This window comes from Mesoplodon mirus (assembly GCF_964341445.2).
Source record: "Mesoplodon mirus genome assembly, chromosome: 14".
Taxonomy (NCBI): Eukaryota; Metazoa; Chordata; class Mammalia; order Artiodactyla; family Ziphiidae; genus Mesoplodon; species Mesoplodon mirus.
This window is the reverse complement of record NC_138990.1, coordinates 24,293,315-24,317,262: the sequence shown is the minus strand read 5'-3', so window position 1 is coordinate 24,317,262 and position 23,948 is coordinate 24,293,315. Positions and strand designations below refer to the sequence as shown.

Below are 23,948 nucleotides of genomic sequence, written 5' to 3'. Positions count from 1 at the left end.
AATATACAAAGACCTCATAAAACTCAACAATAAGAACACAATTCGATTTAAAAATGGGCCAAATACCTTAACATACACCTCACTAAAGAAGACATACAGATGGCAATAAGCACATGAAATGATGCTCCACATTGTATGTCATCAGGGAGATGCAAATTAAAACAACAATGAGACAACACTACGTTCTATTAGAACGGTCAAAATCCAGAACAACGACAACACCAAATGCTGGTGAGGATGTGGAGCAACAGGAACCCTCATCACTGCTGGTGGGAATGCAAAACAGTACAGCCACTTTGGAAGACAGTTTGGTGGTTTCTTACAAAATTAAACATACTCTTACCATACAATCCAGCAATCACACTCTTTTGCATTTATCCAATGGAGTTAAAAACTTACATCCACACAAAAAACCTGCACATGGATGTTCATAGCAACTAAACTTGGAAGCAACAAGATGTCCTTTAGTAGGTTAATGGATAAACTGTGGTCTATCCAGACAGTGGAATATTATTTGGTGCTAAAAAGAAATGAGCCATCAAGCGATGAAGAGCCAGGGAGGAACCTTAAATGCATATGACTAAGTGAAAGAAGCCAGTCTGAAAAGGCTATATAGATTGTGCGATTCCAACTATATGACATTCTGGAAAAGGCAAAACTATGGAGACAGTAAAAGGAACAGTGATTGCCAGGAGCTGGGGGGAGGGAGGGTGGAACAGGTGGAGCACAAAGGATTTTAGGGCGGTGAAACTGCTCTGTATACTACACACGTGCATACGTGTCATTACACATTTGCCCAAATCCATAGGATATGTAACCCCAAGGGTAAACAGTAATGTAAACTATGTGCTTTGGGGAATGTGAAGTGTCAATGTGGGTTCATCAGTTGTAACAAATGTCCCATCTGGGGGGGATGTGGATAACAGGGCGGCTGTGCATGTGTGCGGGGCACGGGTATCGGGAAATCTTGTACCTTCTGCTTAATTCAGGCATGAACCCAAAACTGCTCTACAAACGAAGTCTATTTTAAAAAAATAGCTAAAAGTACCCCAGACTGATGAACGGGAACACACATAGGTGCAGTTCACATATGTAACGTCGAGAGGAAACAAAGTTGGACACGTGAGCAGGCTCTGCACGACCCGTGTATTGGACGTTCAAGGCAGACACGCTCATCTACGGTGTTAGAAAACACGAGGGAAGCTGGGGTGCTGGCACCCCACCATTTCCCCACTGGGTAGTGATTATAGGACATATTCTTTCCAACCACCAAGCTGCATAATTCTGGTTAATACACTTGTCGGTACATTACACTATACTTAGATAAAAAGCTTGTTTTAAGGTCACAGTATTTCCGGGGTGGACAAGCCACAGCACGCCCTGAACCCTGCCTGTGGCCCTGACGCACCTCTAAATGGACGTCACATCCTGAGGAAGCCAACACGAGGTGAAGAGTGTGAAGCACAGAAAACCAGAGAAGCGGGCACCAAGCCTGCGGATGAGGAGGCCAGGAGGGGCCGTGCCTTCATCACTGCACTGAAGATCCGGGCTCACTGCAGGCCACCCAGGAGGTTCCGGTGACTGAGAAGCAGACACAGCTCCAAGTAAGGGACAGCTGCCCCCAAAGGAGCCCCACCTCTTAGGCCGGGGAGCTGGTCGTCACCCGAGGGCCACGAGGGGCCAAGCTACGCCTCCCCCAGCTCTGCAACATCTCCCAGGCCTCCCCTAGGTGTCCGGCACAGGAGGAAAGCATCCCTCACCACGGAAAGCTCAGCACCCACTCGCAAGGCAAGTGCAGCAAAATCCCAGCACCGTGCAGCATGTGGGTCCCGAATCCAGTCACATCAAACTGCTCCGGCGAGGCCGGGACATGAACAGACGCAAATCCGGGCCGGGACCCGAGGACGCGGCAGGACCAGACGCTCCTCTTCAGCTCACGCAGTTTGGGGGGTAGGCCGGGCTGTGCAGGGGGCAGCCGCACCCAGAACACCAGCAAGTGACTAACTTCCCGAGGTCACGGAGGATGGGTTCCCACCACTCTGCTCTGCCGCTTACCCAGCTCTCGCCAGGGACACAACCTCGCTGAGGGACGCTGAGCGCCAGGCAGCACCGCGGAGCCGCCAGCACCAAATGCCGTGGTCCTGCAGTCAACACCTTCTCCCGCCATCCACGCGTGACCGGGAGAGCGATGCCTGGATCCCCGTCAGGCCTCGGATTTGCGGTCGTATTTCACAACCCCGGGGCCGGTGCTTTCACAAGGACAAGGACAGGGGAGGCACCTGCTCTGCAGCCTCCTGAGAATGCAGAGAAACACAACCCACCCCCCAAACCCTAACTGCATGCGACAGGGCGGGCCCGAGCCGCACGGCACCCGCGTGTCATGCTCAAGAGGGGCGGCCTGGCACGATGCCAGCTGAGCGGATGGACGAGCGGGGAGCTCTGCGCTGGGCCATCGCCGTCCAGGCCCGCACACCCTTCCAGGCCAGGCCGCAGAGTTGGCGTTGCAGGATCTGCCCCCGTACCGTGCCGTCTCTGCCTCGTGCTCAACTCTCCTGTTTCAGGAGGGAAGCAGCCAGAGACGTGGAGCGTGACGGGGCCTGGCTGAGGGCCAGCGAGACGGTGGACGGACAGTGGGCAGGCTGGCCTGTGCCCCGGGTCCCCGGCGCTGCCCGGTGCAGAGGAGCAAAGAGCCTTTTCTGGACACCACACGCCCCGAAGGACGGCGGTGGGGCAGACAAGGTCTGAGCCAGGCTGGCGGCATCGAGGATTTTCTGGACAAAAGCTGCTCCCATGACCTCATTTCACTTTCAGACGCACGACAACTTCACCTACAGGCTCCTCTGCAAGCGCTCCTCTCGCAGGTCGGGGGCCTTCCCTGTGCCGCCTCCCCATCCCCCCGTTTCCAAGCTCTTAGGGACACCAAAGGCCAGGGCCCAGCGGCAGAGCTCCCTCGGTGGTCCCGCGCGACCCTGAACACAGAGTGGTTATGGGAGGAGTGGACCGCCTTCCCGCCCAGGCTCAATGGACCACCTTCCCGCCCAGGCACTTGCAAAGGAGTTGGCCACCACCTAAAGGGGCCTTAACTGCATTTCTGATTAATTCACCGAACTCCCCGGTGTTCATGTGTGATTCCTACGGAGGGAAGCCGAGCGGCAAACAGACGGGGCTGTTAGGAAGCCCAGGCCTGAGGCTTTCCCTCCCTGACCTGCCAGGGGGCTGGAGTCTCTGTCCCCCCAGAAGTCCCCAGACACCAAAGCATGGCTGGCGGAGTGCACTGTCCTCAACACCACGTCACAGGTATGTCTCACACTCCGAAGGCCCGGCCCGAAATACCCAGAGAGTTCCCGCAGCAGCTCCGAGTGAAGCAGCCTCTGGGGCCTGACAGTTCCCTAAACGCGCCGTGGGGCGGATCACACGCACGGGACCTGGACACGGGCCGGCTGCCTGCCCTCCCCGGGGCCTCCTGCGCCTCCGCTCCTCCTACCTGCAACCAAGTGGTTTCCAAGAGGCACCGAGGGGCAGACACCAGGATGGCCCTTCAGAAGCGTGGCCGCGCAGACGCCTGCTCAGCCGGGCCACGGCCGCGGCCACCTCGCGCTGACCCATCCCTGACAGTCCCTCACTGTCAGCTGCAGACAGAGCGCTGGTCGCTCTGGTCCCAGAGAAAAGGGAAAATCCCAAAAGAGCTCACAAACTCCCTGCACCTTCTGCTGCAGACACAGCACAAGACTCCCCCCGATGGCTCCAGGGTCCCAGGGGAGGCTCTGAAGGGACTGGCTGCTGGGCTGTCCCCTCTTTCCTGGCTTGCGCACCGCAGCTTAGCTCCAGACGCTGCTGGGGGCTGGGAGGGCTCATCCAACCCTGCCTGACGCCCAGAGAAGGGACAGTCTTCAGAGCCCAACCTGCTCTGAGCTTCTGGGGGGTCGGTCCCCTCAGGAAAGCCGCCTCCATGGAGGAGCCCACAGGCTGCTGCCCAGCTGGAGGGCGGGTCCGGGAGCCGCCAGCCCGAGCAGAATGCAGCACTGCCTGCTCCCTCAGCTCACCCGCTTTGGTCACTAGGTCCCCGAGTCCTCCAGCCTGGAGAGCATCCCAACTGCCCCTCAGGACAGAGGACATGCAGTGGGTCTGGGCTGCCCACGACGGGCACGGCGGCCTTGACAGGAGGGCTCAGGGGTTCCACACCGCCGGGCAACCCTCTCCAAGACGCTTCCACCGGGACAATACAGGTACAGGCGACCCGTCCACAGAGTCTCAGCTCCAGGCGGCGGGGGTTTGTGCAGGAGGCCCATCTCCCCCGCCTCGAGCGTCCCGGGCCAACACAAAAAGTGACGTGCATCTGACAGAAGCAGGAAGCCAGCGAGGGTGGAAGCCAGAAATGGCTGAGTGCCTATTTTGAGGTTGGTTCCCTAAATGCCTTTGTTCATTGAATTCTATCAACTCCATTTTATCATCAAAAAAGAGACTCAGAGGTGAAGTTAATGCCCCCAAATCACCATATAAAAGTGTCACAATTTGAACCCCTGACTCACTCTAGAGTCCAAACCTCAAATACATTTGATTTCTATCCACCTACGTCTGTCCTCCAATCAGAAGAACATAGTTTGGGATTAATGCTAGGTTCATTCACAAAGGAGAGAATCCCCACATTGGGGACGGACGATTAAACACTCAGCGTACACCTCTTACACAGCGGATCACGTGGAAGGGTCTTGTGGTGACACCAGCAGGAGGGAAGTCTGCCCAAGTCAGGACAGCCGGTGGTGTTTTAAAAGGGCTTTGCCAACTCAAACCATCCCTCCAGCCACACAGGGCTGGGCGGGTGGGAGGGTGTGAGATGAGGACGAGCGGGGAGCTGTCGCGTGCCCACGGGGCCTGTGGCCTCTCTGAGGGGCCGGCGTAGTGACGGCGGGTCTCCAGTCTCCGCTGCAGGGCAGGTGCAGATGGCTCTGAGATGAGACACACGGGGGCTCCTAAGGCCACAGGGCTGAGGCCACACAGGGGATCCCAAGTGCAAGGTCCCTGCACCCAGCAGCCCCTGACCCCAGCCCCTCCCTGTCACGTGGAAGGCACTGCGCACGCGGGCCTCGGGGGACAGCTGGGAGCCACCGGCTGACAGAGCAGGGACGCTGCACGGTCTCCTTTTGTCTTTTTATCCGCACATGCACAGCTTTTTGGAGTGGGACTGCTAAGAAGTTATAAATTGTGCTTTTTATAGCTGCTTTACAAGAAGTAATTATTCATTCTGTTCTTCAATTAAACAAAGACTTTGGTTTTAGAATGACTTTAATTAATGCAATTTTAACAGGACTGTTCAAAAGCTGACACCAAGGTAAAAATCTTGCTTTGATGCACATGCTTCAAGCCTTTTTAAACCTCATCAATCCCACCACAGTGAAGTTTTTAAAGATAAGTTAGCACCATCCGTGGACTTTAGACACCCCTGCTTTCCTCCCTGAGTCCAGAAAGGAACATATCCAAACAACAAAACATTCCCTGGAGGCAAAACCAAGCTGGCCCGGACCATGTGGTCACCTCAGGTGACGAAACGGAGGCTGTTAGAACCAGCATTCCAGGCAGGTGCAGGGAATCCCTCAGGCTGCCATGTGGGGCGGCGGGGATGCGGAGGCTGGAGGCGTCTTGAGGGGAGAGATGAGAAAGGACAGGTGCTTGGGCGAGGGGGCTGCGCCCTAACCTAAGGCGGTGGGGGGTGGAGTGGGCACTGGCAAAACGCTTGTGTGAACACAGTGGGGAACACATGGGGGAGTCAAAGCACGGTCTTCACTGGGAATCACACCCAGGGGCCTCCAGCCCTCCAGGTTAATCCACAGACTGAGAAAAAGCAAGCCCGGGAAGAGCAGCCTGAGGGATGCGTGGCCCAGCAGCTCCCACACCTCCTCTCCCCAAAATGGGCTCAAAGGTCAGGTCCCGGGGAGCCCTGAGGACCGCCCACCTGGACAGCGCTGCCCGCACAGCCCAGGGTGCCGGGACCCCCCCTCCCCCCGCCCTGGGACGCGAAGAGGCAGCAGTGCCCACCACAGGACGAGTCTAGGGAGCCGTCCCGAGTTCTCACTTTTCCCACGAGGGTGGCTTTAATGTTTCTTTTGAAATACCAAACACTGACCACCTCCTGATCAGATACCCCGCAAACACTGACCACCTCCTGATCAGATACCCCGCAAACACTGACCACCTCCTGATCAGATACCCCGCAAACATTGACCACCTCCTGATCAGATACCCCGCAAACACTGACCACCTCCTGATCAGATACCCCACAAACACTGACCACCTCCTGATCAGATACCCCGCACACCTCCCGGGTGACTTGCACAGCCCGTCACTCTCAGGAACTGTCCCCTGGACTTGCCATTCCTGCCTCTCCCACCCGAAGTCAGGCTCCCCGGATACAGCACAGCTCCCAGTGGGATGAGCAGGCAGGTGCCCCTCTGTCCCCTGTCCAGTGGGCTCTGGTCTTCACCCTGGAGTTGGGAGTCCCAGCAGAGGCTCGCGCATGGAGCGGGAGGCCTTCACCAGGAGACGCTGGCTGCTCCGGCCCTGCATGTGTCCGCTGGGTGAGCCTCCCACCACCAAGGCTGTGAGCAGGGCCCTGGGTCTGTCCCTGTCCCTGTCAGCCCCTAACGGGTCTGTCTCCTTACAAGGCCTCCATCAACCCTGAGGGGTGGCTGGGTCCCTGCTCTTGATCTTGAGTGACAGCACAGAGCACCAGGGCCCAGGGTCTCCCTCAGAGTGGGCTGGGCAGAGGGGCGAGCACGAGGGGCTCTGTCCGCCTGTTCTCACACTCTGCAGCCTGCGTTCCAGCCTCACTCAGGAGGAGAGGGAGCGAGGGAGGGGGAGGCCTGACCCTGTGTCCAGGGAACCTGCAGGGCCAGATGACAACTGGAATTAGCATCAGAACACCCTGATGGAAGGAAGGAGGGAAGAGTTGAAACTCTGAATGAAAACAGATCATTCATCGTCAGGCTGAACAATGGAACAAGACATAAATAGCAGCTGCAACAGCCTGCACAGAACAGGCCAATTGTGCTCAAAATGGAGCACAGGGTACTCACAGCCCTGCGGACAGCTCGGCACCACAGCCAAGCTCTGCTCTGAGCAGAGGAGAGAATCACAGTGAGCTGGACGTGCACTCCTAGGTCAGGATCTGAGCTGGAACCCAGTTCTGTGTTGACAACCGCATGTGGAAAGAAACTGACAGAAACACAGGACACGAGGACGGAGGAGGGCCAGGCCCGTGCCAGCCTCGGGCAAGCGACGCAGCCTCTTAGCGCTGTGCTCTGCTAGGGAGCCACCGACCAAAGCCACCGTGCTGGCCAGGCATAGTAATAACCACTTGCATGGGTTCTTTCACAACAGGAGATCCTGACGGGAACTCGGAACTAACACGCTACCGCCAGCTGGAAGGATTTGGGAGGGAGGCGCCGCCAGCCCAGAATAAGCTCTGCCAACCTCCCAGAAGCCCTCACGCTGGAATCCATCTTGGCTGAGAGATGTGTGTGCCACCAGGAAGGGCCCTGACTCAGACCAAATACAGGCCGAGAAAGATGGCCGGCCAAAGACAACCTGGGAACAAACCCGATCACCACGGAACCTGAGACTGAGAGCCACATGGCAGAGCAGTCCTCCTGGGCCCCTCACCTGCTGCCCTCCTCCCGGGCGCCCCTTCCCCATGAAGTCTCCTGCTTCGTCAGCACGTGTGTCTCCTCAGACAGTTCATTTCCGAGTGTTAGACAGGCGTCCACTCTCGGGCCCTGGAAGGGGTCCCCCTTCCTACAACAGCTTCAACATCGGGAAGACAGGCTCCCACCTCTCCCCGGGGACCCGGGCGGGCAGTCATGAAGGTAATTAATCAATCGATGACGTAACTCGTTACTGCCATGGGGAGAAGCAGGTATTCCAGAGCTCCAGGCGCCCCTGCCCTCCCAACCCTGGGGTGGGAGGAGGTGAGGAAGCCAGGAAGGAGGCACATTCACAAGGCCTGAGGCCACCACCTCTGTCCTCTCCACACTGCACCCCCGAGGCCGGCAGGCCAGAAACCAGGCCCCTCCACATCTCACCCACACCCCAGGACGAGCGCACAGGAAATACTACTGGTTTGTCACTAAGCGGGTCCCGTGGCCTCACTGGCCACCTCAAGTGGCCCAAGCACACGCACCCACCTCCTGTGCTCTCCAAGAGGGTGTGACGGGCTGGCCTCTGGGCCCGGCTCCCACTCCCAGGACCCAACAGGGGTCTCTGCCACAGTCTCCCCATCAAGCCCCCACCCAGGGCCCATGGGCCCTGGACACACAGTGACTCAGGTAACGAAGGTCCTGCTCCCGTTACCTGCAGGCGCCTGTCAGGCTGGGTGCCCTCTCCTTCCACCCGGCAGACCCTCAGGAAGGAGAAACCACTGCTCTCCCCGCGGGGAGGCACAGGGAGGGCCGGGATTCACACCGGCCATACTCTACGCCCAGGCTCCCTGCGGGGGCTGCGGTGGGAGAATGGCGCGTTGGAACCCACCTTACCTTGCCGAAGGTCAGACAGTCCTTGTCCTGGTCTCTGTCCTTCATCTCGAAATCATAGAGTGCTTTGCCCTGGGGCGGGGCCTGGGGCAGGGGCCGCATGCCCTGGACATGGCTGGCAGGCAGGAGGCCGTGGTACCAGCGCTCGTCCACCCGGTGCCGCAAGACCATGACGTCCCCCTCGCTGAGCCTGAGGTCCCCGGGCTCCTTCCCCTCGCAGCTGTGCAGGGCTTTGCTGGGGGACGGCTGGGGAAGGCTCTGGAAGCAGAACACAGCGGTTACTCAGCAGCTGCCCACCCGGCCCGCCTGGCACCTGGCTTGAGGGGCCCCCAAGTCTGAAAGCCCAGGTTGGGGAGATACCCCAATGGAGCAGCACCCCCCTCCAGGAACACGGGGCCAGGCCCTGCGGGACAGGGGTCTGCAGAGGGTCCTGCGACAGGCCCCAGGCCTCCACGCGGGCTGCCACGCTCCGCGTTGGAAGGACGCTGAGGAGGGTGCTGGGAGACCTTCATTCGAGGCGCAGAGAGAGACGGGACCCCTCGCCGGAAGGAGACGGAATCCCCCCGCCCAGGCTCTGGCTCCAGAAAGTTTTACTCACTACTCTGTGCTAACCTGTCACACCCTGGGTGCTGTTTCTATCCGCCAGATTTCCGACAACTACCACCCCACAGCATCCCTTCCCTGAACCTCCATGGCAACTCAGAACGTGCGTCCAGGGGCTTTTCGAGCTGAGGAGACAGACTTGCAGGACCGTGCTGCACCCTCCCATGTCACTGCCTCACGGCCAGGGGCCCGGGCTCGAGGTCCACAAAGGGACCCCCAGGGCTGGGAGCTCTAACGAGGGGTTCCGGCCATCACGGACCCCTGCCCCCAGTCCGCCACGGCTCCCAGCTTCCTGAGGCCACGGCAGCCTCGTCCACAAGTACAATTTCAAGAGCCTGAAACAGGATCCTCTTCAGGTCATGGGATGCTCCCACCCTCCTGTCGAAGGTCAGCCAACCCGCCCCCCCTGTCTGACCTGCCCTCCGGCCACAAGCAGAGCCCGGGGCCCCCTGCTCTTCAGCAACAAGGGGTCCGGGTTTCCCTCCCCCTTCTCTGCGGCAGCCAAGCTCCGCTCAGCTGAGCAGCCTTGCCAAAGGTAAGCTGCCCGCCAGGAAAAGCACACGGAGCCTCACCTCGTCCCTGTGTCCACACCCAACAGCTCCCCAACAGAGGCCGTGTTTCCTCCCCAGGGCTGCCTTGCCAGGGATCCCTCTGGTGCTTGAATCCACCTACACAGAGGCACGAAGCCCGAAGCCGCTGCATACAAGAGGCTCTCCGAGGAGACGCAACGGTGCGCAGGCTGGTCTCTGCGCCCATGCCTCCGCAACACCCGGGACGGCAGTGGTGAGAGGATGTGCGGCAGAGGGACACTCGGCCACCACCAGCCAGGGCCACAGCAGCAACAGAGGGCTTTCCTGGAAGAACCCAAGCAGGAAAAGCCACAGCCAGCTCTGTGCTGGGGGCACGACGGGCGAGCTCAGGGAGAGCGATGGCCAGGAGAGAAAGGGAGCCATGCAACTCCACGGCCAGAGGGCAGCGAGCCCTGCCGGCTGCGCTCCATCAGGACGCTTGGTCCCTCCCCCACCGCCCCCCATCTGGCAACACCTGGAGACATTTCTGGTTGTCATACTGGGAGGTGGGTGCTCAGGATGGGCCCACCCAGAGCTCCTGGCTGAGTGTCCTTCCGAACCCCGCCCTGCCCCTGAGGTTAAATTTCCCAAAAGAAAGGAGCTTCCTCGTTCTACGTGAACTTTCAGTCTCTCACAACTAGAAGCCTTTGTTTTCGCAATGGGCGTGTTTCACCGGTGACCCTGGAGAAGCTGGGACACCCATCAAGGTGAGAGGGGTCGGGGGACCTCCTGCCGCCCGGGAGTGTGGGCTCGGTGAGCGCACCGCCCCCCATTCTTTCACATCCCCCCCCACACAAGGGCCACGCTTGAGAGCCGCTCTCTCACAGCCACAGTTGGAGGCCAGCTGGGAATCCTCCCCACCGGGGGATAAACGCAAGCAGAAGGGCTGGACCCACCCTCCCCTGCGGGCCCGCGCCCACCACGCCCTCCCAGGCCCCTCCACACCGTCCTGTTCAGGGGACGCCGAATTTCCACTCGGGCCTACCCACCACCCCACCAGCCCCGACACAGAGGCCGCGGGCACACACGGAGGGTCAGCGGAGAGGCACCGAGGTGCCGCCCGGCTCCGGCCCGTGTGGCCCGCACCCCGGAACTTCAGGTGGGCTTTGTCCTCCGCCGATTCTGCAGAGCGGGCACGGCCCCCCAGCCGTTCCGTGTGCGGGCCCCGGCCTCCCGGGCCGGCCTCTACCAGCCTCTACCAGCCTCTAGGCTGGCTGTGATCTCAAAGTTCTGCGCTTCCAGCTTCCAACTTCCCTCCCACGAGGTGACTCGGGTCAACCCAACTGCAGGCTCCACACCCCTGCCTGACCCTGCGCGCCTCACCCCCGCCGCCGAGGGCGCGCCTCTACTGCCCCCGCTCCCGTCTTTCCCTCAGCCGCAAGTGCGGCTGCCCCCGCGGCCGAGGGCCCTCCGGGCACCCGCGCGCCCGGCTTCCACCCCACAGCCCGGCCCTCCCCTCTCCCGCCTCGGCCCTGGGCCCCGCGCTCCCCCACCTCCTGGGGTCCACAGGGCTCCCTCCGCCCACCGTGATGCCCCCGCTAAACCAGGGGCTCCAGAACAGGCCGCCCCAGGCGCTCCTGAGACACGCTGAGGAGAGCGGGTGGGAGAGCGGCCAACGACAGATGTGTCCCGGCAACCGCTGGGAGCCGCGTGCCTTTGCATCTGGGAAAAGCCGACCCGAGCCTGGGCTGAGCGGAGGAGAGGAGCCAGTCACCTCCCGGGCGGGGGCAGGAGCGGGCCTCTGCTACAGCCTCAGGCAGCCGCCCTGACCCCGAGGTCAGAGCGTGGGGCGGGAGCCAGCGGGCAACCTCACCGGCTCCGGCCGCGCCAGCCGAGGCTCCCGCCGGCGGACCAGGAGGCGGCGAGAGAGCGCGAAGGCGGGGGCAGGACAGGCGGCGAGAGAGCGCGAAGGCGGGGGCAGGACAGGCAGCGCGGGAGACACCCCTCACTAACCCCCGCCCCAGACCGCCAAGACCAGCCTCTTTCGGAGCAAACGGAGAGGGCGGAAGCCTCTTTAACACTCGGGCTGCGCTCCTGGGAGTGAAGAATAAGAGACGCCGCTAGAGGGGCAGCTGCCCCTGGACCGACCTCAGCCCGGCACCGCTCAGAGCGGGTGGCTCTCGGCACCTCCAGCCTCTCATCTTCAGAGACCTTGATGACAGGAGCAGATTAGTGCACGATGAGGGCCCAGGGCAGGCGGACGCTCTGACAGGGGAAGACTCCACAGACGTCACGGCAGCAGCCAGAGGACCCCTGAGAGCAGCCCCTGGCCCAGGCTGAGGACGTCCACGGGGTCTCTGCAGCCGGTCCCTCTAAGGTCTCACCGCGCACTCCCCTCGGAGGAACCGCCCAGTCGAACACTGCCATGGAGCCCCCCGCGGAAGGCTTGAGACATTCAGGAAACAAAGTACAATAAAAGGGAAATGAAAGGAAAATGCAACCGGGATGCCTAGAGGATAATTAACACAGCCACCCCGCGGGGCGTTCGTGATAATGAAGACAGATACCGTCAATCTCACGGCTCACGACTGGGACGTGGAGGAGCTAGGGGATCTCACGTGAGCACAGCAGCCCCAGTTTTGTCTTTCACTGGGATCGACGCGTAGGCGGGCTTTACAGATGCCCTGCTTGCACCAGGCTGCCCACGAGGCTCCCGAGAGCGCTGCCCGGGACCGGGTCTCACTGCCCAACCCCCCAGCAAGTTGGGGTGAAGAGTGTGGACAAGGAACTCACTCGGCCTTTAGACCCGACGGACGCACTGGTTCTCCTCCCACGCTGCTCCCCGGGCGGCACGTGTTACCAGTGGAGGCCCCGGGACTATCTGCCCCCAGGACAGACACCACCTGCTTTCATTTGCTGTTGCATCCCTGACCCTGGCCCAGTACAGACCACACGCTCAAAACACCGACCGAACGGATAACCCTGTGGGCTGCCAAGCCAATCCCCGGACTAGGGCCTGGCTGAGGGCCTCGGGCTGGAAGGACTTTTCCCAGGACGGGAGGTCCAGGATCTGTGCAGCTCTAAATCCTGTTGTTAACACCGGCCGGGCCCAGATGACCGGAAATCCCAGTGATCATTCAAAGAGGAGCCAGGCTGAGCGGAGGCTTGGAGATGGAGACCCAGGGCCTGGCCTCCTGGGGAGACACAGCCCGGTGAGGTCCCTGGAGCGTGAGCGGGCCCCAGGGGGAGAGCGCCCAGCGCCAACCAACCAAGCGTCACGGGATCTGAGAAGGCAGCAGAGACAGCCAGTTGTGCCCCGAGTCCACCTGATCCTCCTGTTGGGGAGAACATTCCAAGTTTCAACTGGGGCCAAGCTCACCAGCTAAGAACCTCACCTCCCAGCCTTGCTCACAAGGAGGCTTGGCCACACGTCAAAATTCCAGTCAATGGAGGCAAGCGAGAGGGACTTGCGCCAATTCTAGCCCGCGTCATTGTGTTTGGTAATGACATTATTTTTTTAAGTCTTTATCAAATCTGTTACAACGTTGCTTCTCCTTTTTTTATGTTTTGGTTTTCTGGCCGTGAGGCATGTGGGAGCTTAGCTCCCCGACCAGGGATTCCAACCCGAACCCCTCGCGTTGGAAGGCAAAGTCCCCACCACTGGACCGCCAGGGAAGTCCCCTATAACGCCATTTAGAAGGAAATTCCAATTCCTGTTCCTCCGCACCTGTGGCTTGAACAGCATGGTGGGGGCGGGCGGGGGCAGCTTTTTCCACCAAGATTACACTCCACGCAAAGGAGGGAAGGCCCCGGGTCCTCAGAGGACGCTGTGGAGCAGATGGATGTCACGTGAAAAAAGGAAACTTTATCCTGATTGAGCCGCCATGTTTCGGGATCTTCTCATCAACAGCTTGGCCTGTATCCTGACTAATCCGAGGGATGTGAGGTGCAGTTTACAATTTCTGTGCTCATAAGTGGTTTTCAAGCCAAAGCGTTTACCCTGACATCGCCGTGGAGGCTGTCACACGCATACTTTCCTTCTAACACGGACACTCTCAGATTTACAATTACCTGAAAAGGCACGTGTTAACAATGTATTTAACCAGAATGTCCCTGTTTGTCTCCCAGTTTACAAATTTCACCTGTAATGAAGCTGTCACTATATCACACTCCAGCTGGGAGGTCCCTGGGTTTCACTTTTATTGTTGGTTAAATTTCAAGTTCCTTCTTCCCTTTTTCTTATTAAAAGCTACCCTTGGATCCTGCCTCTTTCTTCAACCCTTTCGTTCTGATGGTTTCTTCCTTCCTCGTGTTTGGACGCTCGCTTCTCCGAGAATTTATGGAACAGCACGCTGCACCAGGTCCCGCACCAGGCTCTGTGCTGCCGGGAGTAAAACATCCCCCACCCAGAAGGTCACAGAAACATGCAACTGAGACAAGCGCACAATGTGTCCCCACACAGGCGGGCTGAGGACCCACCAAGGGCTGCCCTGTGATGTGACCACGAGGGGAGAAGCTGCCTTTAGCTGAGTTTCATGTTTCAGCGAGATTAAGGAGGCTTAAAGTGCAGACGTATCTTTCTTTTTCTTCTTCACCTTCTTTATTTTTCCTGTTCCCAACTCGGGCAAAGGCTGTCTTCTCAACTTTCTGCTCCACTCTCTTGGCGGCAGATTCACCCATGTTCCTGGTATTCTGGGGGCTGTTTACGGCCCACATTCGTGGAAATGCTGGGAGTGAAGGTAACTGTGCCGGACAGCGGGTGCACTCACACTGGACAGTCCGCACGTGGCTGGGCTCGGGCTCATGCTGACGAGGGCCCCCGGGGACACTGCTGGCGGGGACACGGTCGCCTTCATTCCGTGACACGAAAAGGGCCACCACTACTCGGTGCGCGCCCTTAGGGCCCGGCCCGATCCCAAGTCCACTGAGGCCCGCGGGAGTCAAAGTGCCGGCAGCTCCCAACAACACCGCTGTGTCCCTGGGCACCGGCTTCTCAAAGTTCCCACAGGACCAGAGAACGCCTGCCGCATTCCGGCCAACACGCCTTCACAACGCTCTGTGTCGACGGCAAGCTCCCCGTTTCCGGTCTGTCTTGGTGGCGGTGGCCGCTTTCTGGTCTGTGTCCACCGCCATCTCCGCGTTTCCGATCAGTGTGCGCGCTGGTGGAGACGCAGCGGGAGAAGCCTCTCTGGCGCCCTCGTGCCGCAGTCTCCGGGGCGGGGGGAGGGGCAGCCTCAGACCCTGGCGGCCCGGGCAGTCCGGGCTCAGCTCCTCCCCACGAGGGCCCCTCGGAGCCTCCACACGGAGGAGCACGGAGACGTCCCTGAGCGACCTGACGGCGGGCGCCCGCCTGCGCTCCCGCCCCCGACCAAGGGTATGGCGCATCGGCTCCACGAAGAGGCTCCTGGTCCCGCGTGGGCACCAGCCGGAAGGCGGAGGGGACACGCAGATCCAGGAGCGGCGCAAGGCAGGCCGCCCACGCAGGAGGCGAGGCGGAGACGGGCGGGGCGGGCTGTGTTCGCTCCGGCCTTGCGGACCCCACCCCCCACGCAGGATGACCTGACCCAGGACGACCTCCAAGCCGGCCCTGTGTCCGTGTTAGGTTCCCGCGCGGGAGCGCGAGGGCCGCCAGCCAGGTTCCCCACCCAGGAGCCCCTGCTCCCCACGCACCGTCGTCGCAGGTCCCTGGGGGCTGCCCCGCCCCACTGTCCTGTCCCTGCCCCGGTGGCCTCACGTGCCCCACAGGTCCTGGCGACAGATCCCGGGCTGGTGCTGGGCTTTGCTTTCCCACCCACCCGCAGGGGGAGAGGTGCATCTGTAACGCTCGGTTCACAACGAAAATCACAGTTTTTCTGACAAGTATGGAAAGGTGAGGTAGGAGGTCAAAGGGAGCAGCGGCCAGCTTCAGAGCCCGAGCCTCCCCTCATCCCGGGGCAGCAGGGCGCCCAGCCACGTGCAGAGCAGGCTCTCCGCTCAGCCCTGGCTCACCCACCAGAGGTCATCAAATCCATCCTCCTGCATTTCCCAGGAACACCAAGAGGCTAAAACTGGTGGTATGTAAGGAACCTTTTGTCTCTTACTGGAGAAGCCTCTAGGGAGAAGATTCGTAGAGGATGCTAAGGCAAACAAGTGTTCCAGGAGCCTGGATGTGGTCCTAGAAAAGGCAGACGCTTCTAAGTGTAGAAGATGGCCAATAAGGAGCCCACCTCTCCACCAGAAATACAGGTCAGATGGGTGCAGTGAGGACGTCCCAGCCTGGCACTTGCACACGGCCCGCTCTATATCGCATCGGATGGAAGTCAGATCAGAAAAGTCTAACCCTTGTGTGACACCCTGTCTCCCCTGCTTTGCTTCCAAAGGACCCCCTTTATCCTGACTCACAGTCACTGTCACCCCTTTTTGTCAGGACTGGCCGCTTTCTCCTGAGCACCTGAGCTGCACCCCTTACAACCCACTGGATCCTCACAGCAGCCCTATGAGGCTGGCCTTTGTTACTGATGCTCTGCAGGCAGGAAGCTGAGGCACAGTGCAGTTCAGTAACTCGCCCGGGTCCCAGAGGTGGTGAGGGTGCTAGGCTGTCTGCCTCCCAAGCCCAGCGCACACCCGCCACTCACGGTGCTCCTGAGAACAATGCGACCGCTTATCTAGCTGCTACCCTGAGCCACGCAGGCCAGGTAACCTGATTACTGCTCACAGGAACCCTTTGAAGTAGGAGTCATAACTACCACTTTTTAAGTGAGAAAAGTTAAGAGGCAAGTCAGCTCCAGGATGTCATGGAGCTGGTAAGAGGGGGCCGGCTCTTAGCTCTTCACCACCACCCACACCGGAGAGAGGGGGGCCCCCAACAGAGCCCTGATCCTTCTCTGTTTAGTGTGGAAGGAAAAGGAAAGGTGTGTCGTTGACCATTAGGCCAGGAGGGTCCAGACCTGTGTTTGCATTTACCCAGTTTAGAGAAGAATTGCTCATTTTTCCACTTTCTGGGAAGACACGCCCAAACTGCAGGCTGACTGGGAGAAGCTCCTAGTCACACTGTGGACAGTGGTTACCAAAGAAGAGTGTGACGGAGTCCCTGGAGGGGTCTATTCAGTGGTGTGCATGCCCAGGTGCTCCCCGCGGGGGATGAGGGACTCCCCCCAGCCCCAGGACTGCTCTGGCCTCGATCCACGGATGCTTAGCCAGTCATATGTCCGACAAGTTCCACCCGGCCTCCTGCGGGAAGTCCACTCACCAGAACCTGCTTTATGGGGTAAGAGGGGCCTTGCACTAGGATCTCCAACCACCTTGGAAGAAGGCCTGGGTGTCAGGAAGGAAAGCAAAGGCTTCCCATCAGCATCTGTCCTTTTTTCAGGAAGGTTCCTTTTAGGCCCTTATTTCAGCCCACACTAACCACCACATTACCTTTAAATACTTTTTAAAACATGATTGTTTCAATGCTACCAAAAAAAAAAAGTAATACAGGAAGGTAAGGGGAAAATAAGGTATTTGTAAATATCCAGGTTTAAAACAAAATAAGTTTCCTTAGGACTCCAGCTCTGAGGGCCAGAAGGGAGACCCGAGTTAGAGCAGATCCCAGGCCCTGGAGGAGTTTGGGGGTGGCTGTGCATCAACATGTTTAAGGGCCTGGCTCTGCCACATCCGTCTCCTCGTGTGCAAAATGGGCATCTTAAAGTGCCTCTCTCCCAGGGATCTTGTGAGCCTAAACGAGGGGACATCCCTCTGTCGCTCACACGAGTGCCTGGAAGCAGCAAGTCTAATGCGTGGTTCCATGTTGGTGTCAGAAAGCGAGACGTGACGTGTCCTCCAAACTCGTCCGTATCACATGACACATAACGTATACAAAGGCGAGCTCTGTGGAAACAAAGACCTTAGCCGATAAATCTGATGAGGATAATTTTTTTTGGCCATGCCGCGTGGCATGTGGGATCTTAGTTCCCTGACCGGGGATCGGACCCCGTGCCCCTTGCAGTGGAAGCGTGGTGTCTTAACCACTGGACCATCAGGGAACTCCCCGACATATCATCTTTTGGTATTACATGGCAGCATCAGTTACAAGACGGAAAGGCGGAAACTTCCTGGTGCAGCTTTGCTCCAAACATATTCTGAGTGCTAGAGAGCCAGCCGGCTACGAAGTCCCTTCACGCTCCCGTGTGACTTTAGAGTGAAAGTGGGTAGACCCTGGGCACCAGTGCCCATTCCTGTGGCGCACCTGCCAGGAAGCAGACGCAGGGGAGGTGGCCACTCCAGCCAGCCAGGCTTGGCTACACTCGCGGCCCAGGGCCCACTGCCGTGCAGCGCTCCCACGCTGATGGGGCAGGTGAGCAAGGCTGCACTTGCCTTCTGCTGGCTGCCATGCCAAGGCCTGGCTTCACCGTTCCTTCCCCCATGAGAATAGCTCAAAGGAACCCAGCGGTTTCTGATCATTTATTATGTATGGCAGGAAATGCTTCCAAACGTTCATGAGGACACGATTAACATACCACGTAAATTCAAGAGCGCGGTATTCCTCGCCACCCACACAGGCACTGAGCCGCCGCCTGCTGACCCTGGGAGGCTGTGAGACCCGCTGAGCAGAGAGGCAGACGCTCCCACCTCCTGCCCGGCAGATTAAAGCAGGTCCTGCGCACCGTGGGCGGCCCAGCCCACTTAGCACTGCAGGGAGAGCTGAGAAAGGCAGCCCAGCACCATTGGAGGCACCCGCCTCCGTCCAGCAGTGGCTGAGCCGAGGGAGCCTGGGGCTCCATGCATGGGGGCGGGCTGCTGGTGGGCCGGCTCTGCCCCGCTCCCACATAGTCTTGGGGGCGGGCAGGGCTCAGTGGCGCCGTCCAGGGGCCTTTGTGCTGCTCCTGCTAGAGGAGCTTCCCTTCGTCCGAGCTGAGCTGCAGGCGCAGGGGAGCTGGCTCGGCCTTCACGACACCTGCCGCAGGACCGGACTCGGCGCTGTAGGGCGTGCGCTCCTGTGATACAGGGACAGCACAGCACGGGGGACACGGCAGGTAACTGGCTGTCCCCACCCCGAGCCCAGAGAGGCCACGGGGGCCAGAGCGGGCAGGATGCAGGCAGGCCGATGGGGCCTCCAGGCTGCAGCCCTCTTGGTAAAGAGCGTCTGCTGCTGCTGTTTACAGTCAGCCTCGGCCAAAACACAGGCCAGACTGGAGCGCTCGGAGGGTCGGCAGACATCACACCATCTTCTCACTGCAGCTGGAAGGAAAGTCACCGTCCTGGACCCGCTGCTGCCCCACAGGCACCCGCAGCTCAATGTGGACGGCTCAGCCCCAGTCCTGCCCGGGCCCAGATCGCCACGAGGCTGCAGGGAGGGCCGGGGAGCCGCAGTTTTTCCCAGAGTCTTAACAAAAGACTCTTAAGAACTGTTGTTCACATTCATTCACCTGCTGAGTGTACACTGGCCGCCTAACATGTACCAGACGCAGTTCTAGGAACTGCTTACACGTCAGAAACAAAATAGAAAACATCTCTGCCCCGTGGGAGCATACATTTCAGAAGGGGAGAGAGAGATAGAAAAGAAGCCTTTAGTACCTGCGGCACATTGAAGGCAGCGAGCCCTGTGGACCAAGCACGCCAGCAAGAGGATCGGAGAGTCAGCGAGCACGGGCTTCACAGCTTAAGTCGGAGGGAGAGACCTTGGAGGGGCTGCAGGAGACCTTGGAAGGGCTGGGGGAGACCTTGGAGGGGCCGGGGGGGACCTTGGAGGGGTGTGAAGCCTGCAGCTTCTGGGGACACACTCCAGGCGGGGAGGACGGGCAGCAGAACTGGTGAGGCCCCGCCTTTGAGAAGTCCTCTTTTCACACTCAAGTTGGTTTCCTTTCTTCTTTTCTTTTTTTTTTTTTAAAAAAAAACATGGAATTTTTTTAAAAATTTTATTTATTTATTTATTTATTTTGGCTGCGCTGGGTCTTAGCTACAACACGCAGAATCTTTAGTTGCAGCATGCGGACTTCTTAGCTGTGGTATGCAGGCTGTAGGTCCCTGACCAGGGATCGAACCCGGGCCCCCTGCGTTGGGAGCGTGGAGTCTTACCCACTGGACCACCAGGGAAGTCCCTCAAGTCTGTTTCTTTATGAAGCAAAAGGGCAGAGAGAAAAGGGGAGGAAGAGGCAGGAGTGGCTGGGTGGCTCTGACTGATGACAAATTCGGGCTCCTGTGATGGCCAATTCCTGGCCCTTGCTCGGCCCAGCCCCCCGGGGGGTGGGAGGAGGGTGCGTGCTCAGTATGGAGAGATGTCAGCGTCATGATTCCCAATGCTTAGGGCAGTGGAGCTCCAGGCGTACAGCATGGCCTTTTGGTTTATCCTCTGTCATCTTGGAAAGAGCACCTTCCTGTGCTCAAGAGAAAAGCTGAGGAGTCCTTTGTAGATTCTGGTCCAAAGTTAACCACAGACACTGTGAAGATTCCAAATCCCTGGCTTTTCGCATGGGCTTGGGCCACGAGCTGACCCTCGGCACCACCTGTACTCAGCGCATTTATCGGGGCTCCCATGATAAATACTGCCCAAGGTGCTAGTGACCAGCGATGAGGGACTCAAAGACCCTTCCAGAGGGTTCCCAGCCCCAACAAAGAGCCTGTCCACACACACACACACACACACACACACACAGACACACACAGCTCTTGATGGGGTGGGGCGGTGGCATCTGCTGTGCGTCTGTGTGCAGATCTGACGTGTCCACGCTGTTCCATCCGTCACCCACCCACTTCCTGGCTACTCCTCTGTGCAGGTACCGCATGAGGAGCCAAGCGTGTAACGGTGGCAAGGCGGACACAGGAGCCCTCTCACAAAGTCTGTGATGAAGATGGAACATTTATTTATATGATAACACACACAGGGCTTACAGGACTTGAAAAATCTACAGGATGAAAGTCCTGATACTTCTGAGATACGCCAAGATGAGGAAATGAACGACAAAAGTAAGGAAAGAGACAGAGAGAGACATGGCACAGGAGGGGTCTGCCGTTTCTCTTTAGTTTTACAATAACATTTGAAATCAAACCCACACCGAGCTGGGCAGGCTGACCGCACACATTCCAATGTGACAGAAGCTGGGCAGAGGATGCTTTCTGGCACTTTCCATCAGAAAAACTCCACAGCCCGGAGCGGGAGGAGACAGACAGTTGGTACAGGCCACATGCAGCTCATCACGTACTCGCTTTGAAAATCTTTTAACCATTGCTTCCTCCGGACGAAATTAAACACTTCTTAAGGGCCAAGAACCTTAAGGCATCCCCTTCTCAAGGCCTGGTTCAGTGACTGGTAATCCGAGAACCCACTGGACCCAAAGCTGAAGGTTCCCCAGAGAGACTCCTGGACGCCATTCACTTTCACATATCCCTCTTCTTCTGTTTGCTGAGCTCCAGACACCACAAAACCGCCCGAAGATGGGAGAGCGGGAGGGCTGAGGTGGAGGCTCCTGTGGTTTGTTTTCCCTTCCTCTGCTTTCTCACGTCCTGGCTGTAAATGAGGCTGAGCACTGCCCTCACGCAGCCCGGGAGACTGTGAGCCTCTCTGCCGAAGCTTCCCTGAAGCTGCAGCTGGTGGCAGCTGTGCCCCAGACACATGGGCATCAGCCACCGTCTCGGGAGGAGCCCGGGGAAGGCAGAGCGGCGGGGGCGGGAGCAGGCACTGGTTCTAGTCTTGACCTCTGGGGTCACTTGTTTCTTCTCTGAAGGCAAAGCTCCCAGTGATCTTCAGCCACTGGAAAAGTCTTAATGAAGAGCCCACCTGCTGATCAACCCGACTGTTTGGGCCTCATGGGGACCTGGCCTCAGGGCAAAAGCCTTTTCCCCAAGAGTTACTCTTTCCTCAGAAATCTCCAGATGGATCCATTAAGCTCAGTGCGGGTCTGCCAGTGACTCGGCCTAGAAACTGGGGACACTGGTGAGCACTGGATGGGGGCGAAGTAGCAAACAGATGCACAGAGATGCCACTGGGAGCAGAGAACCAGGAGGGAGAGAAACAGCCTTGGGAAGGAGAGGAGCCTGGCACACAGAGGTGTCTTCCCAGGACGTTTTGTGCCCATGTGAGGCGCTGTCACATTCCTGCCCCCAAAGTTACGTTAGTCTCTCCGGTTCACACGCACAGAGATTTGGGGGCGAGGAGAGCCATGCTGCCAGGCCGCATGACGGTGGGCAGCTGGGAGCCTAACGTGGAGAAGCGTCCCATTCCCAAACCCCATTTCTGGACTTCCTTTCTGTTAGTACCACGGCAGAGGCACCCTGGACAACCCCCCCTCACTGAAACAACTACAGTGTAGATGAAAGAACGCTCTGTCTTTGAAATGCATCGCTGGGACTGGAGGCTCACAGCACCACCTCAAAGCGTTCTTGGAAAAAACTAACACAAACAGGTAGGTAAACAAACTGTTCTAATCGAACAGTTTATAGGAAATTCAGGGGATGATGGAACACGGCAAACAACAACACAGGATGCAACCAGCAAAGTCAAGAATGGGGGACTCTCTAGGGGCTTCCCTGGTGGCGCAGTGGATGAGAGTCTGCCTGCCGATGCAGGGGACACGGGTTCGTGCCCCGGTCCGGGAAGATCCCACATGCCGCGGAGTAGCTAGGCCCATGAGCCATGGCCGCTGAGCCTGTGCGTCTGGAGCCTGTGCTCCGCAATGGGAGAGGCCACAACAGTGAGAGGCCCGCGTACCGCAAAAAAAAAAAAAAAAAAAAAAAAAAAGAATGGGGGACTCTCCAGGGCAGATGACCAGGTATCTTCCACAAATCAATGGCGTGAAGAGGCAGTGGGGGCCTTTAGAGGTGACAAGAAATGGGAGAGACATAACCTGTGCCATGCGTGGGCCTTATTTCAGACAAAACAACCATGAAAAGACATTTCAGACACTATCAGGGAGTTATTATTCATTTTGAAAGATGTGATAATGGAACTGTGGTTACTTTTTTTTAAAGTCTTCATCTGTCACGGATACACACTGAACTGTTTAGGGGTAAAATAACAGAATTTGGTAATTTGCTTTAAAAGATATCCCCCCCCAAAAAAATAATGTGGAGGGAGATATGAAACAAGATTGGCAAATATTGGTAACACTGGGCACGCAGGGGCCATTGTACCAGACTGTCCGAGATCGTCACTGTATTTGAAAGCATCCATAATTACAGAAGAAGAAACACCTTGCTCAGATTTCAGGAAACAGAGGTTAAAGCCAGTGGCCAACAGAGGGGCCCTGAGAGGCAAGCACCATGGTGGTTTTCACCACGAGGTTTCTGCTGAACCGTCCTGAGGTTGGCAGTGGGTAGGCTGTGACGCTCGGAGGGGAGTCCACCAAGAGCCCCCCTCATGGAAGCAAAGATGAGAAGCGTGCTGGCTGCCCTGAGGGCCAAGCACCTCAACTCAGGACTCGCCAACTGACTCCACCGAGGTCTGTAAACAGGACGCTGCGTCTAACGTGGGGACTCCAGGAATATAAGGTTGGTTTAATGTAGGACGATTACGCATTTCTCACACTGAAGATTGAAAGGGAAAAACAATGTCATCTCAAAAGTTAAAGAAAAATCATTTGATAAAATTCAAATCTGACTTATGATTTTAAAGTAACCTCTTAGTAAGCTGAGACAGAAGAGAATTTCTTTAACCTGACAAAGAATATCACCAAAGCCCCAACAACTACTATAGTCCTTCACGGGGGATCTTGAGCACATTATCTTTAAGCCTAGGAACCAGCCCAGGATGCTTTTCTATCCCTCCTATCCGGCACTGCACCAGAGATGCCGTCACACAGACGAGAAGTGATGGAAAGGAAGAAACAAAACTATGCTCATTTGTAGATGACATGATTGTCTATGTAAAAACCCAAAAATACCAGCCAGAAATTATTGGAATTAGTAAGAGTTTGGAAAGGTTATTGGATACAACCACTAATATACAAAAGTCAATCATTTTTCCATACACAGTCAACAAGCAGAGCTCATAAGTTTTAAAAATACTTCATATTTTTGTTGCTATTGTAAATGGTACTAGGATAAATTTAACAAAAAATGTGCATTCCCTTTATGGAGAATGTTATGAAAGTTTATTGAAAGATGTTAGAGATCACCTAAATAAATGGAAAGAAATACTATGTTTTTGAGTAGGAAGATTCAGAAGATTCAGATTACAGAAAAGCTGTAATCTTCTCTCAAACTGGTGCATGGTTCAAATGCATTTCCGATGGAAATCTCAGCAGGATTTTGACAAATTGATTCAAAATTCATATGGAACAGCAAAGTTCCCTGTCCTGCTAGACATCAAGGCTTTAAAGAAGTTATAGTAATTATTAAAACATAATGGGATCAGGAATAG

At 57.5% G+C, this 23,948-nt stretch overlaps 1 protein-coding gene across 1 annotated transcript in view; it reads right to left on the bottom strand.

Moving 5' to 3' along the window:
- SH3RF3 (SH3 domain containing ring finger 3) overlaps nucleotides 1–23,948 on the bottom strand; it is a 209,272-nt gene that overhangs the window by 103,607 nt on the left and 81,717 nt on the right. The window contains exon 2 of the mRNA XM_082643102.1: nucleotides 8,526–8,780. Within this exon, the coding sequence (XP_082499228.1) occupies nucleotides 8,526–8,780 (255 nt within the window). The remainder of the gene's footprint in view (nucleotides 1–8,525; nucleotides 8,781–23,948) is intronic.